The 14380-nt window shown below is 38.7% G+C and overlaps 1 protein-coding gene across 1 annotated transcript; it reads right to left on the bottom strand.

Annotated features, from left to right (window-relative positions):
• Positions 1-3280: 3280 nt before the first annotated feature.
• On the bottom strand, positions 3281-11331 carry LOC136426595 (isocitrate dehydrogenase [NAD] subunit alpha, mitochondrial-like). The gene is made up of 11 exons (XM_066415270.1): positions 11269-11331; positions 10448-10501; positions 9999-10082; positions 9113-9227; positions 8450-8637; positions 7793-7926; positions 7106-7208; positions 6614-6678; positions 6072-6156; positions 5336-5488; positions 3281-4559 (listed from the first exon to the last, which is right to left on the bottom strand). The coding sequence occupies exons 1-11, from the start codon at positions 11293-11295 to the stop codon at positions 4476-4478; spliced, it is 1092 nt and encodes a 363-aa protein (XP_066271367.1). The 5' UTR covers positions 11296-11331; the 3' UTR covers positions 3281-4475.
• Between the last annotated feature and the right edge of the window lie 3049 nt (positions 11332-14380).

The following is a 14380-nucleotide window of genomic DNA, read 5'->3' as shown; positions in this document are numbered from 1 at the left end:
CTTCTGGTCTTCCTCTCCAGGAAGGGGGACCGACGTCTTTAAACTCAAGACGTTGTGATGAGACAACTTATAACGATTACATAGATATGGTCGTAAGTCCGCTTGCGAAGTTGAGGAGTGATGAGGATATCCCCCCTCCTCTGCCGCCCAGAAAAGGGAGCCTTGCACCGCTGCGCTAAGCGTCCAGTGTACAGGACTTTATGTTTGCTATGAAAAGCTATGATGAGGAGAGGTTAAACTTTATTTTGAAACCTCGAAACCTTCGCTGGCTATGGCTCTCACTACAGTTGAGTTGGTAGCTTACATGATGGAAAAGCTCATTTGTTCTCCAATTCACAAAATGGACTCATTGGAATGTTCACACATGGCTGGGAGCCACTGTTGCTGATACTCCCAGCTAACAGCCGGCACGCCATGCCGAGAGTTCTATGCAGTTTTCTTTTCCTTCCGCGAGAGAAAGTAGTCCGTTCCATCACTCCGGGCGTCAACACCCCTTACAAGAAAGCTTGTTGCGGGAGTATATCACCGTATATCATTTTGATTTGAAGTTAATTACACTATTTTAGCTTTGTTTTCTACTCCTATAGATTTCTAAACCGATATTTTATTACTTTCTTGTCAGCAATACGCCCCGAAATTAGGTTATTTTCGTGTATTTTCTCCCCTTATTTTTATCCAGTTGTAGACTTCAAACCAACAGGAAATGTAGTGCGTGAAAAAGAGAAGACTTTCTAGTTTCTGGTGGTATATGACTTGTGATAGATTTCCCCCGAAAATGCACATGGTCATGTCATAATTTTGATTCCAGAATAGAACGCGCCCGGTTCGACATTTTTTGTAACTATCTACTATGGACAGATCATCGTTGCACAAGTCTTAAATTTATGACAAGAATTATGTTTTAGGGGGTCCCCCGTTTATGAATTCCGAGTTTTAAGTAAATATACCAGCCCAAAGTCACATAAATCTAAGTTCAAAATTTCTGATTAAGTACCATACCGAACCGCGCGGCGTTTTGAGCCAGTTGTACGTACCATGACCCCCGGGCTTCGGGACTACCTACAACAAAGCTCGTTGCTTGAGTTTACAACTATGTATATTCAATATTTCATCGCATCTATCATTTTCAAGTTTTCTATTTCACTAATATAGAGTTTTTGAACTGATTTTTTACCTGTACCCTTCTGATGGTATGACCTGAAATCAGTTGATTTTAGAGCAAATCCCCCTCGAGTTTTTACGCTATTTTCGATTTTAAAACAAAAAGAAATGTATTGCGTAGAATAAATCAAAATCTGTACTTTAAGGTGGTATATAATTTATTATCAATTTCGAGTGCGAAATGGGCTTCATGCTAAATCGCGCGATGCCACTTTATCATAGGCGTCGTTTTGATTCTAAAAAAGAACGCGTCAGCCCCGGCGCCCAAGATTCTGACGTACTGGTCACTGAAAATAAAATCGAGGGCATAATGCAAATTCCCCAGAAATTCAAATTTGTCAAAAATGTAGCTCAGTACGGCACTGACATGTTCATGATTTCACCATATAACGGATATGAGCACGAACCTAACTAGAATCGTTGTAAAACCCCTAGAAAATGAATGAAATCGAGACCACATGGTATTCCCGTCTGGTACACATAACGCAACATTCATAAAAAGGCCGCCAAACAGGCTCCACGGGGCTGTCAAAGTCGGATGAAATTTCATCTCTCTGCTCTGCAGCGAGAGATTCCTTAGCAACGCGTCGCTAAGGACGGCGGATCGATTCGAACTGCATAGAAAAACTGTTCGATTCGTGTTCTGTGAAGCACATGGCGTGCCGGCTGGCTAAGAAGCAAATCAAAAATAATGGCAGTACTGTAAAATATATTTAAGATAATTAACTTTATGTAACCATTTTCAGTTTGAATCATCAATTTTTTACAATCCATGTTGGTCAAAAATACCTAGTGGTTGAGTCAGTGGCACATGTAGAAGAAAATCAGAAAATATAATTGGTGGCCAGCAAAAACGGCACAAAGCAATCCTTACAATACGTTTAAGAGCCATAAATACATGTAGGTCTGTTGTGAGGGGAATAAACAAACGACTTTCTACCATAACACTTTTTTTTCTGCAACTGTTCGACAAAAAAACGTTCACAGTCTCCACCCACTCGTAAGCACGTCACGCACGCAGCTCAGACGGATTACACGTTTCTGGAAAAACAAAGTCACTTTTTCGTAGAAAAGTAGAGCACATCCCATGACTATGGAGACTTCCTGGAACCTTTGTTCCCTACGCAGAACACTTTTCAACGTTTTTTTTTCCTTTCTTAACTCTACCATCGTAGGCATTTGTATATCATTTTAAGGAGATTAAATACATCTGTATTTAACCTCCTTGATCATATTCACTACATATATGCTTTGTGAAAAGCAAATACGAAACTAATGGAAGATTAAAGTAGATCCTCACAATGTGTGTGTCGGATGTAGGAAGGATTTTTTTCTTTTATGGCAGATAAAAAAGTGCAATTGAGGTCTGCATGTTGGAACTGTAATTTTACATGAGTTACTAGTATTGAGTGAATATTTTATGCTGAAAAAAGGGAAGTTGCAAAGCCTTGATGTAAATCTGTAGAATCAAAGTTTGTAGTGCAAGTTACATCCTGGATCAACTAAACAAACTCATGAATGACTATGAGACTTTCAGAGACTGAACCCTCCTACCTAGATATGTCTCATTGACTTTTGCATATTCCTGTCATAATCGCGACACACGAAGGCATTTGCATTGTAGTTTTCGATCACCCAGACTTTATAACCTGAACAATATTAGAGAATTACATGTTTTGCTACTGTTATGTATTGTGTGATATGTTTATTTCAGTTTGTGACTGCCTGCAGTTTTTCTCTGTTATTGTAAAGGGTCTACAATAGCTGTAAAAGTCTCATATCTATCTAATTATGTATTCATGTATCTACATGTGTTTTGTATGCGATCAGATGGAAAGTTATCTGATATCTGTACTGTACATTGTATCTTCCTATTCATCCGATCTATCTGTATAATAAACCAATCAATTAATCATTCAACCAACCAACCAACCAACCAACCAACCAACCAACCAACCAACCAACCAACCAACCAATCAATCAGTCAATCAACCAATTCTCTTATCAATTTCTCTATCTAAATGTGGACATGGCCTGCCTTGCATTGGTGTTACATGTATATGCTGTAATCATATCAAACATCAAGTTCCCACAAAAATTAATGTAGCAAACCACAGACTGGTAAAGAACTGTTACCTTTATTTGACATTGCAACATGTGTCTTACCATAAGAACAAGTTGAAAATAAATATGAACTAAAAAGCTGTTGAACTGTCAAATGTTTGTTGAACAATTGTCTTTCTTTTAATATGTTTATAAAACTTCAGTCCATCCCTGGAATTCATGCCATTCAGGTAAAACTATAATAAATCTAACACAGAAATTCATTTAGCTTGCACTTTGATAAACTCTATACACAGAATTCCAATACCAAATACCCTACAACAATATACATTTTCATGCAATCCTCTTTAAAATGTCAATAAGGTTCTTTTGGTAAACTCATTGCACATAAAACTTAACCTTTTTCATACAATTATGTTGGAAAAAGTTGAAAACTTGCAATGAGTAAAATTCTATGTTTGAAACACATGACACTAAGGAGGTAGGGGCACGAACAGACCTGAACACATCTACTATAGGGCTACTTTACTGAAAATGCAACATTTCAGGAAAGGTATTGCTTGCAGTTTTTGTTACACATTTGCAGTACAACCGGTGCAGTGAGTTGAATATTGTCTATAGTGTGGTTATACAGTGAAAGGACATATGTAATATGTGCTTTTATAGTAAGCAACTCTCACTGACTGGTATATTCTACCAAAATGGTTTAAAAAAAGAATAAATAGGGAGTGTGATATCAAATTATAAAGAAATATGAAGTGCCTCTGACCATTTTGAATGTAAAATTTGCCTTTTTGATATATAGCAAATATGTAGCAGCTCGGCTGAACAATTAAGGCATTAGGTAAGGGTGCAGGTTTAATTATCTTACACTTGAGACAGCCATTTACTAGTAGCTGGAAAACTACACTTGATTTTCACAAAAAGACACATCTACCTTAAATTCTGTAGCAAGGGTGCACTGTTTTAATCATCTTAGACTTGAGGCAGGCATCTAGCTAAAAAACTACACCTGTATTTCACAGAAAATTATCTCTACGTTAAACTCTGTACGAAGTACACAAAAATATACAAACTACTACTTTCACATTTGGACCACTACAAAAGCTCAACAAGGCTACTGCTGGCAAGGAACGGTGAAATTTGTTCAGAAACAAAAACACAGTGGTGATAGGAGGTATACATCTATATTTAGCTCACCAGGGGGAAAGAAAAGCCTTTTACCATGATGATAATAGTTGTTACCACATTCATTCAATCTCTTGGACCTTCTTGGAGACCTCTCTTGTGAAGTCTGAGCACTTGGCTTTTCCTCCTAAGTCTCCTGTGAGGGCCTGTGGAAGAGAAAATGAACTGGGCTCACTTGATATTTGTTGTAAATACAGATTGTACGGCTTTTGAACCATAAAATTATTGCTATATTATTATTATGTTTAGAAACATTAGTGTTTGCATTGGTACCTTTGTTCATGTTTACACACTTGCCATAGCCTACTGTAAAGGGAAGTATGAAGAATTTGTAGTCATCAGGATTTTTTCAAGAAATTCGTAAGCTACTGGTGGTTTCTGGACTCTAACTGTAAAAAAATACAGTCAGCATAAGAGTAATTCAGACCACCACTCTTTACAAAGTAGAGCCACATCTAGATTAGTGGGGCTTGCATACAATGTAGCTCTTCTAAAGGCCCTAAGACAAAAAAAATGTACAGCAGCTTGAAATAAGAGTCCTTACTTTATTAATAATTATGACTTAATGTATGTTTTTTTATTGGTCAAATATTACTTGTGCAATGGCAGCCTTCCTAGTGCTGATTTGGTGCAGGGTTTACAGGGTTTGCATAATATACAACATATACATGTACATATTTTAGCCACCTTGCATTTTGTGCGGTCTAGGCTGCAGTCATTCAGCGATTAAGTCATTCATTGACCTCTGTACGACCTTCCACAACCAAAGTGCCTTTCCCAAGGCCAGAAGGTCAGTGACATGACAGGACTCAAACCTGGAACAACTTGGTTTTGAGCCGAACACTCTGCCGTTACGCCACATTACCCCACATTGTGAGAATACTTTAGTCATTTAGAGGCTAAGTTAGTTCAGCACACTTACGGTTCCTTCCTTGATTGTCTCGAAAGCCGCGGTCTCGATACGCCGGGCGTGATCGTGGAGACCGAGATGCCTCAACATCATTACAGCGCTGAGGAGCAGGGCTGTGGGGTTGGCAAGGTCCTTACCAGCGATGTCTGGGGCTGTGCCATGGACCTATGGAAAACACAGAGACTGTAAGGAATATCGTAGACTTTAAGGAACAGAGACACACAGCACTTAGGAGCAGGGCCGTGGGGTTGGCAAGGTCCTTACCCGCGATGTCTGGGGCTGTACCATGGACCTAAGGTAAGGAATGCACAGAGACAGAGAACTGATTAACAGGGCTGTAGAGTTGGCCAGGACCTCACTCACTATATCTGGGGCTATATCAAGGACCTGAGGAAAGGATCCTGTACTTAAAGGAACATAGAATGTATAAACTTATAGGGGACAATGTCATCCACACACACACACCTAGGAAAAGCACAAGTTCAAAAAGCACACACACACACAGACACATACCCCCCACACACACACAAATCCACACACACACACACACACACACACACACACACACACACACACACACACACACACACACACACACACACACACACACAAAAACACACTAACACTTTCAGAAACACATTTTTCAGAAGACAAACTAGTTTTCAGAGAAAGCATACACAAGTTCAGTCAACACACTTTCAGCAAACACACAGACTTCTAGGACACCCACAGACTTAATCATACTTACCGATTCAAAGATAGCCACGCCATCAGCTCCAATGTTACCACTGGGCGTGACACCCAGTCCTCCAATCAGACCTGCACACAAGTCACTGTAAGGGGAAAGAGCAATTTTCCCCTTTAATTTGTACAAGACAAATTGCACTAGTACTGTCAAATGACAGGAGTTCCCGAAACTGTTAATACTGATCACCTAAAATTTACATTGACATCAGATATACTGTAATTCACTTTATCTTCAGGATAGAAACATTTCACAGTGCAAGGAAAATTGACATTTTCAGTGAACTTTAACTTCACGGTGGCGGCAAGTGATTTAGAGAACAGATGTGTGAAAGAATCATAAATAATAACAACAGGTATTTTCGTGGTGATGATAAGTTCACGGTACAGAGGTGACCATGAAAACAGTGAAGATAAAGCTACTGTGAAAGAAACAAGAATTACAGTATTTGGAAAGCTAATAGAGGTATTAAGTTTATTCCGTTACATATCATTGATGCATGAATGATAATTATTGAAGTAATAAAGAAAGGGTTGACCCCTGACCTGAGGATGTCTCCATACAAGTTGGGCATCACCAGAACATCAAACTGTGTCGGGTCTTGCACCATCTGAGTGGACAAACGAGATAAAAAGACACTGTGAGCAAAATAAATCTTTTTCTGGGTATGGTGCAATGTCCAGCTGCAGTGTACTGTTGTCTAATACTGTTAGGAGGCCGATTTTTGGCTCAACCTACCATACACATGTACAAGTACAGGTCCATCAGAAGTCTAAGAATAATCATGTTGAAGTTCACATAGAAATAAAGTTAACAACAAGCTAACCAGCAAGAAACCAAAAAGCAAAGTGCATTCAAAACCTTTCTGGTGTAGGTTAGGATGGAGATTATATGGACATCACAAGATTGAGCAAAGGGCAGGCAACCCTTTCCCTATACCTCCAAAATCCTGCCACTGACAACAAATGAAACCTGGAGGCCTTATGTGCCAGCAGACATAACAGGATAAGAAAGAGAAGAAGAAAAGTAGATCTTACATTGAGGCAGACTGTGTCCAGATACATCTCCTCAAACCTGATGTCCTTGTAGTCCTCAGCCACCTCCCGACAACACTTCAGGAACAGCCCGTCAGACATGCGCCTGGGAAACAAAAAAAGTCTCCTTTGAAATATAAAAACTAGCTACACTGCATCTACATCATACTTATTACACAGCTTGTGAAATGTTCAGAACCTAATAATCTACAAATGTTGCTCATATTTCCTACACTACACATTCTATTGTGCACAGTTTATCCTGATTTGTGACTTGTCCTTGTTGACTGCTTTATGTGAGAAAGTTCCTTAACTTGAGAAAAATCTATGCTCAATAGCTGCATCTGCATCTGATGTGTCAAAATATAGTACCTAAAAGATTAACTTCCTTTTGTAACGCTTTCTCAAATAATGTACATCATATAGCAGGGTATGTTTTTACAGGGGGGTGTTGATAGTGTTTCCCCTTTAACAAGCAAGGCACCTCTTCAAACACGGGACCCCATTTTACGTCCTTTCCAAAAGACGGTGCAGCACCAACCGAGATGTCCTGACTAATGATTGAATCAGGGTCTCCCAGTTACCAACTAATTGGAACCAGGAGCTCAACTGTGAAGCTAAGTACCAGCTGAGCAACAGGGATATGCCAAGTGTACACAGTCTAACTCTAACCTAATGGTCCATACTCACATGATGTTAGCCTTGTGCACAGCGGTGACCGTGTCCCTGCCCTGGGCGCGGGCGAAGTCGAAGGCAAACTCTGCAACTCTCCGCGAGGCCGGCTCTGTGATCAGCTTAATGCTCTGCACAACTCCGTCAACTATCTGTTCAAAAATTGCAAAAAACGAGCAATTCATTTAGCAATTTGATAAACAATAACAGAGCCACTACATGTACGCCATATGAAAGACAAGCCACAACAAAGTTCTCAATAAGAAGCAATAGATCATTAGATGCCTTCGTATTGTATATTATATGACAAGTCATTTGATGTTATAAACATTGTACATGTACCTTGTCACCACCATGTCCAAAAAGCTTGACAATATATGTTATGCCAACACTTTTCAGGCTACTCTCAGAGTGCAAAATGCTGTAAATTTAATGTGATAGTACATATTACATGCATACAATCTCTGTGTTCCAAGTTCCAACAGATTCTGACCATTTGTAAATGTTAACTGGAACTACTTGTATTTCCTTACTATATATTCTATTCCCCTCCATGTCCTTCCTGATGGTAACCAGGTGGGTCAGGTAGGAGGAAATGCTAACTGTGTACAATGATTGTGTGTACAATGTCTGTGTGTTGAGTAACTGTTATCCAGACCAATTTCCTATGCCTACCATATGTTCAATCCCGCTGTACTCTCCCTCCGTGTTCTCTCTGATGGTGACCAGGTCCACGTCAGGGTAGGGGGTCTTGAACCCCTCGATTGACTTACAGGGGCGCACGTTGGCGTACAGCTGGAAGGTCTTCCTCAGGAGAAGGTTCATGGAGGGGTGACCTTTACCTACAGGGGTCTTCAGGGGGCCTGGGAGAAAACAGGAGAAGACAGAAGGATCGGGATGAAAGAACACATCTCTTCATGATGTCTTTATGATCCAGTGGTTATCACAATTTTTCTTTTGGCATATTAGTTCTTGTTAAGAATATCCAAAGTAAAGAATTTCCAAACAATTTTCCTTTCAGTTTCGTAATATAGAAAATGTTCATCATAACAGTTCAAACGTTTGGCACCTCATAGCAGAATCTAGTACTACATTGTATGTATCACAACACACGAACTATCAATTCACCAGACCATACCATAAACTTAACTAATTTACCATAATTGCTTAAGCTGTGCTCAAATCAAAAATTATTGTACCGTTGTCTTTATCAATGTTGTACTAAGAAGTAGCTTCCAGTTAGCAACCAAATCACTGGTATGTTAGCATGGAAGCTATACAGTCTGCTTAGACAGCTTTGTCATTAGTGAATGGTTAATGAGGATTGTCCTGACGAACCTTTGAGTCCGATCTTGTTCTTGTTCATGGACTCCTGTGCCTCCTGAGGGATGATGTACTTCCCACCCGGGCCCTTGATGGCCGTCACATCCGACGTCTCCCACTTTATGGGAGCCTGGGGAAAAACAGGACATTCGTTTATGTTGGATTGATTTTTTTTAGTTGTTAGATACAATAATATTTCAACTGCCATGTTCTTCTTCTTCTAAACTAGCCTTCACCAGGTCCTCCTACAGGCGTATGGATCATAGAATTTGGCAGAAAAAGGAATAATTAGCCAGTAGAGTCAGTCGACGGTGAAGATCATATTTCGCCCTATAGCCTGCATAGTTAGTCTGGTAGAGACGACTTCTAAACATCTTAAACGGTTGCTACATCTGTTCTTATCAGACAAGCATGTTTAATGTTAGTCTATTTTCCTACACTCAGCTTTTGACACTTATAGAACTATAGTAGGGTGAGATCTATCCTTGTTTAGCTTGAATCGGACCAAATTCCATGCAACTGTAAGTGACATACAGATACAGAACAGATACAGCAAAGCCATGGTAAGAGTAGACTACTAGTATACAAGGCTAGACCTCAGGATTTTCAAACAATTTCATCACAACAGGGTTTTTTCCAGGACACACAGTGAATATAATTGGATATAATATAACTCATGTATACAGGTAATAACATCTATTGAGAAAGTCAGATTTTAGACCAGGGACATGTTGTGAAGAACTTGCTTAAACTGATGGGCAGCTACAAAAAATCTCCTGACCATGCAGCAGTTGATTTTTCTTACAGCCAATTGCAAAGCCATACTGGGAATCAGGGTCACTGTTTTAACAACCCATAACACACGCTCAGCATTTATTAATACTACTGTTGTGTTACTTACTGAGGCAGCTGCAAAGATCTCCTGAACAGCAGCTGATATCTCAGGACCGATGCCATCGCCGGGGATCAGAGTCACTGTTCTCACCTGTCAGGACAGAAGAGATGGTCACTGGTGTGAATCTGTCATCTTGAATTAAAACCATGGTGACCTACAACTGACTAAATATTTAAGACAACCTTAGAGGGAGCTAACCAAGGAAACCTGAAATCAATATCTGCAAGTCTGGGAGCAAACCTTACCTAGTACTGTAAATCAAATTTGCATGTGTCTTGAAAATAAGTGACATAGTGTTTGCCTCCAGAAACAAGGTACTAGAATGTCACTTCCTGATATCGTGAATCATTTATCAAACAGTTTAACTATGAAATGAGATAAGTACTGCAATCTTGGGACAGTGAATCTAACAATTGCAACAAAAATAGCGACAAAGAAACGATAGCTATACTTACTTCATCCGAATAAAGGCGGGACCCAAAAGGTGTTATTCTTCTAAGACCTTGTGACTGTGAGAGATTGATTAATGATGAAACAATCAGTCAATAACATATAACCACGTGAAACAGTATATAGTATATTGTTAATAGAATAACAACATTCAGCATTTTTTCGAGGTCCATGTCAGTACTAAACGGTTTAGTTCCAGTGTTAAACAGACACAACCGACTTTCATATGATTTTCTGGGGCATCCATACATGCACAGTCATGTCTTTGTTCATCACATATATTTGTAGGTCCACTGTATACTTTCTGAAATATTTGACCAAGATAAAGTACGAACTACAAAACAAGTCCATCATGGCGAAACTTATGGAAGCCTATCTCTACCGAATCTAGCATTCAAGTATGACTAAACGTCATTAACATCAGATGGTGTACAACACGTGTATAACGGTGCACGAATGAAGTATGCATGTTTGACAGTCTACGTCATTTCCTATCATACAATACGAACCGTTTTACGTGTTTCAAAGACAATTCAAATCTGCCCACGTACTTATAAGTAACTAAATTGTTTTAAAATGCTTCGTTGACTAATAGAAATTGACGAAAAACATGAAGATTCGTTCAAGCATGGATGCTGGTTTCGCAATCGGTGAGGTGACAAAAAGAACACCTCAATGTCATAGCCTCTACACGCAACAAATAACAATATTGTCACTTTCAAAATTGATAGATATATGCGGATATACCTAAAGATGATAACGATGCACGTCGATATCATATTTAAGGCCTAAATAGTCGAATAATTGTGAAAAATGAACGACTTACAAGTGACCTGTACACACCGGCAGCCATGTTGTCGAGATTTGACCTTCTGACCTCACGTTGGATGAAACTAAAATCTATAGGGGTTACTCAATTTTCAACCTTAACCGATTTTCGCAGTTTTAATATTCATTTCATGCTTAAAAAGTATCTAATATATTGCCTATTGAGACTTTAATACTCTCTGCTCGTTTTAGGTTATTCTTCGAATAAATCTGTTATCAACAAAAATATGCCCTAATTTCCCTTATAGAATCACCCAAGAGCCAAAACGAGGGAGGCTGTCCTTTGCCCGACATGTTTTCGAACGGCGGTTTTCAAAAAGAGCCGCTAAGCACTTATACACAATGTTCTCAGAGCCCCTTGAGTCTACATTGCAACACCCTTACCTAGGTATCTTACTTTCACACAACTTGAAATGGAATACACACATAGATTATATAGCAGCTAAAGCAAACAGTACTTTAGGATTCTTGAGAAGGAATCTGAGAGGAGCATGTAGATCAATCAGAGCTCAAGCCTATTTGTCCATTGTTAGACCCAAACTTGAATATGCGTCCTCTGTGTGGGACCCCCACAAACGCATACATTCACAAACAAACAAACTTGAGGACAAGTTAGAAGCAGTACAGAGGCGTGCCGCCAGGTTCGCCACTGGCGACTACCGTTTGACTACCAGTATTACACACACTCTGCAAACCCTCGGTTGGCCCACCCTTCAACAGCGCAGACAAGTTGCCCGCCTTTCACTTATGTACAAGGCTGTCAATAACCTTATTGCTATCCCCATCCACAATATCCTCACAAGAAATACTAACATAACCAGAGGACACCAGCAACGTTTTGCCACAGTCGCCTGTAAGACAGAAACATACCGAGGTAGCTTTTTCCCCAAAACAGTCATAGAATGGAATGCACTTCCGCAACACCTTATCGAAACTAAGACTACAGATAGCTTTAAAGCTGGGGTGGCCAAGTATTATGGTTACCCCGGCTTCACCCAGCTGTAAGGGGAGGAGCCTATACCTAGTGTGGCAATGTACAGCACTACTTTGTTCGTTATTTTTTGCACCACTTTTTTTTTTATTCTTGTTGACGGCGTGCACCACCACCACCGGCCACACTTGGGTAAGGCCTCTGACCATAAGTCCTAGACACTATGCCCCACACGGGGTTTTGTCTAGTATCTCGACAAGACAAGACAAGGCGGGAAACACGAATTCAATTTTTCCTGGGTTTACAGGTAAAATATTAGCTATTTATTGATACTCTCGCTGTAAGAATGATTTTGTAACGGATATTTCCAATTGAAAGGTTTCAACTTTCAAAAATATACCCCCATACTACAATTTTCCATATGATCATCAGATGCTACGTTGGTGTGCCACAGTGGTAAGTAATAATCAGGTGGATTGCAAAATATTGATTTACATGTTAATTGATAATTTGATCTGATAATTTAAAATGAATTAGTAAAGTTATCTTCTTGCATAATTTTGCCTACCAGTTATCGAATACCCAAGATATAAACAAAAATAGTGATTGCTTGTATTCCAACACAATGGACCGATCCAGTTCGAACACCATAAGCCCCGCCCCCTGTTCTATTTAAATACTATTCTTAGGCATATCCCAGAGTTAAATACTATAGTGACACAAAGTGCATTTCAGTACACCACACAAAATTGATGTTGACTTGTTTAATGATCATCAGACGCTTCACATTCTTTTTTTACAGCAAAACACAGCAAAAATAAACCACCACACTATAGACTACATGGATTAAATGATATCTCAAGGATAGAAACTTTTTTTGGGTTACTCGCAAAATTGCAAGTTGGCAAAAAATTTACAATTTGAAAATTTAAATTGCATTATTATGGTATGTAACTAGCTTTTGCTCTACATACTCAGCCTCACATAGTAACTCTTATAGCATTATTAGAAGACTATAAACAATTTACATGTATAGTTAGAAAATATTCAATGCAAAATTATAATACATGTAGTCAGTATTAAACACAAAAGCTCAGTAGTAAACACAAAACAGAATACCGTTAGTTTTACAACATGTAACTTTAAAAAAAAGATTGAAACAAATTCAACTTAGCAGAATTTCTAATGTAGTAGCAACAATAACAAAATTTTCCCCTACAATTAGTAGTACAAATAAACAAGTGACTGAAACATGGTGTTGGAATCATTTACCTTATGAACACTGGAGGCACCGTGAAAATTTATAGAGGTTAGCATGTTATTTACATTGGCCATTTTGATTTTCTGATTGTAATTGTTTTCATCCTTTTCCAGCGCAAACTTCCGCAAACAAAATCTCGATCTAAAGGGTTTTAGATGGTTTAGAATAAATAAGAATTGATTTCTGTATTTCAATTGAAAATTTACTGTATCATATAGGATGATAGTGTGCCAGTTTGTAACAAGAGTAGCTTGCTCCCAGGCATTCATGGAATACAAACTTGTATTTTTCAACAGTTACATGCAAAATTGCAAGTTCATATCATTTTCACTTGCAAATCTTGAAAATCACTTACAAAATGCAAGTTGCTTCATTGTATTTCAAACCCTGTATCATGCCATCCAAATAACTTGTACCTTAACTTCTTATAAGCACTGTGTAAAATTAGCACAAAACAAAGAAATTAAAGTTGCAATGAAACAGTTATTTACTACCTATTGTTATTTATTCACACAACTAGATATGAGCTTAGTCTGACTCCATTTAAAGCAATGTTTGATACACTCAAGCCTTGATGGCACTTATACTATTAGCAAGGTTACATTGAATTACATTTATAATTTGGCCTGCATATCTACATTTTGTAATTCTAATATCTGTTTCAAACTAAGGAAATGTTTCTACCATATGAAATTAGATAATAGTATGTTAAACTCTGCAATAACTTGAGGGAATAGCACAACATAGCTGTGCGGCTATTGACAGGATGCTCCTGTGCACTATTGGTATACAGGATGTTTCTGTCAATAAAACTTTACTTTGCACTATTGACAGGATGGTCTGGTCAATTAATTGGTTTCATCATTGACAGACTTTTTCAAGTGCTATAATGGATAGGAAAACATTTGTTAGGAGCCA

This window comes from Branchiostoma lanceolatum, chromosome 2, assembly GCF_035083965.1.
Source record: "Branchiostoma lanceolatum isolate klBraLanc5 chromosome 2, klBraLanc5.hap2, whole genome shotgun sequence".
NCBI classification, from domain to species: domain Eukaryota; kingdom Metazoa; phylum Chordata; class Leptocardii; order Amphioxiformes; family Branchiostomatidae; genus Branchiostoma; species Branchiostoma lanceolatum.
The sequence above is the reverse complement of the archived record's forward strand: the minus strand, read 5'-3'. Positions and strand labels throughout refer to the sequence as shown.

What these genes read in the sequence shown, in the direction of transcription:
- LOC136426595 (XM_066415270.1), bottom strand. Translation starts at nt 11,295, where the DNA reads ATGGCTGCCGGTGTGTACAGGTCACTT. An exon ending in GAACAAGATCGGACTCAAAG is followed by an intron (nt 8,638 to 9,112) that starts GTTCGTCAGGAC and finishes GTTTTCTCCCAG; the next exon opens with GCCCCCTGAAGACCCCTGTA. An exon ending in TTGTATGGAGACATCCTCAG is followed by an intron (nt 6,157 to 6,613) that starts GTCAGGGGTCAA and finishes TTCCCCTTACAG; the next exon opens with TGACTTGTGTGCAGGTCTGA.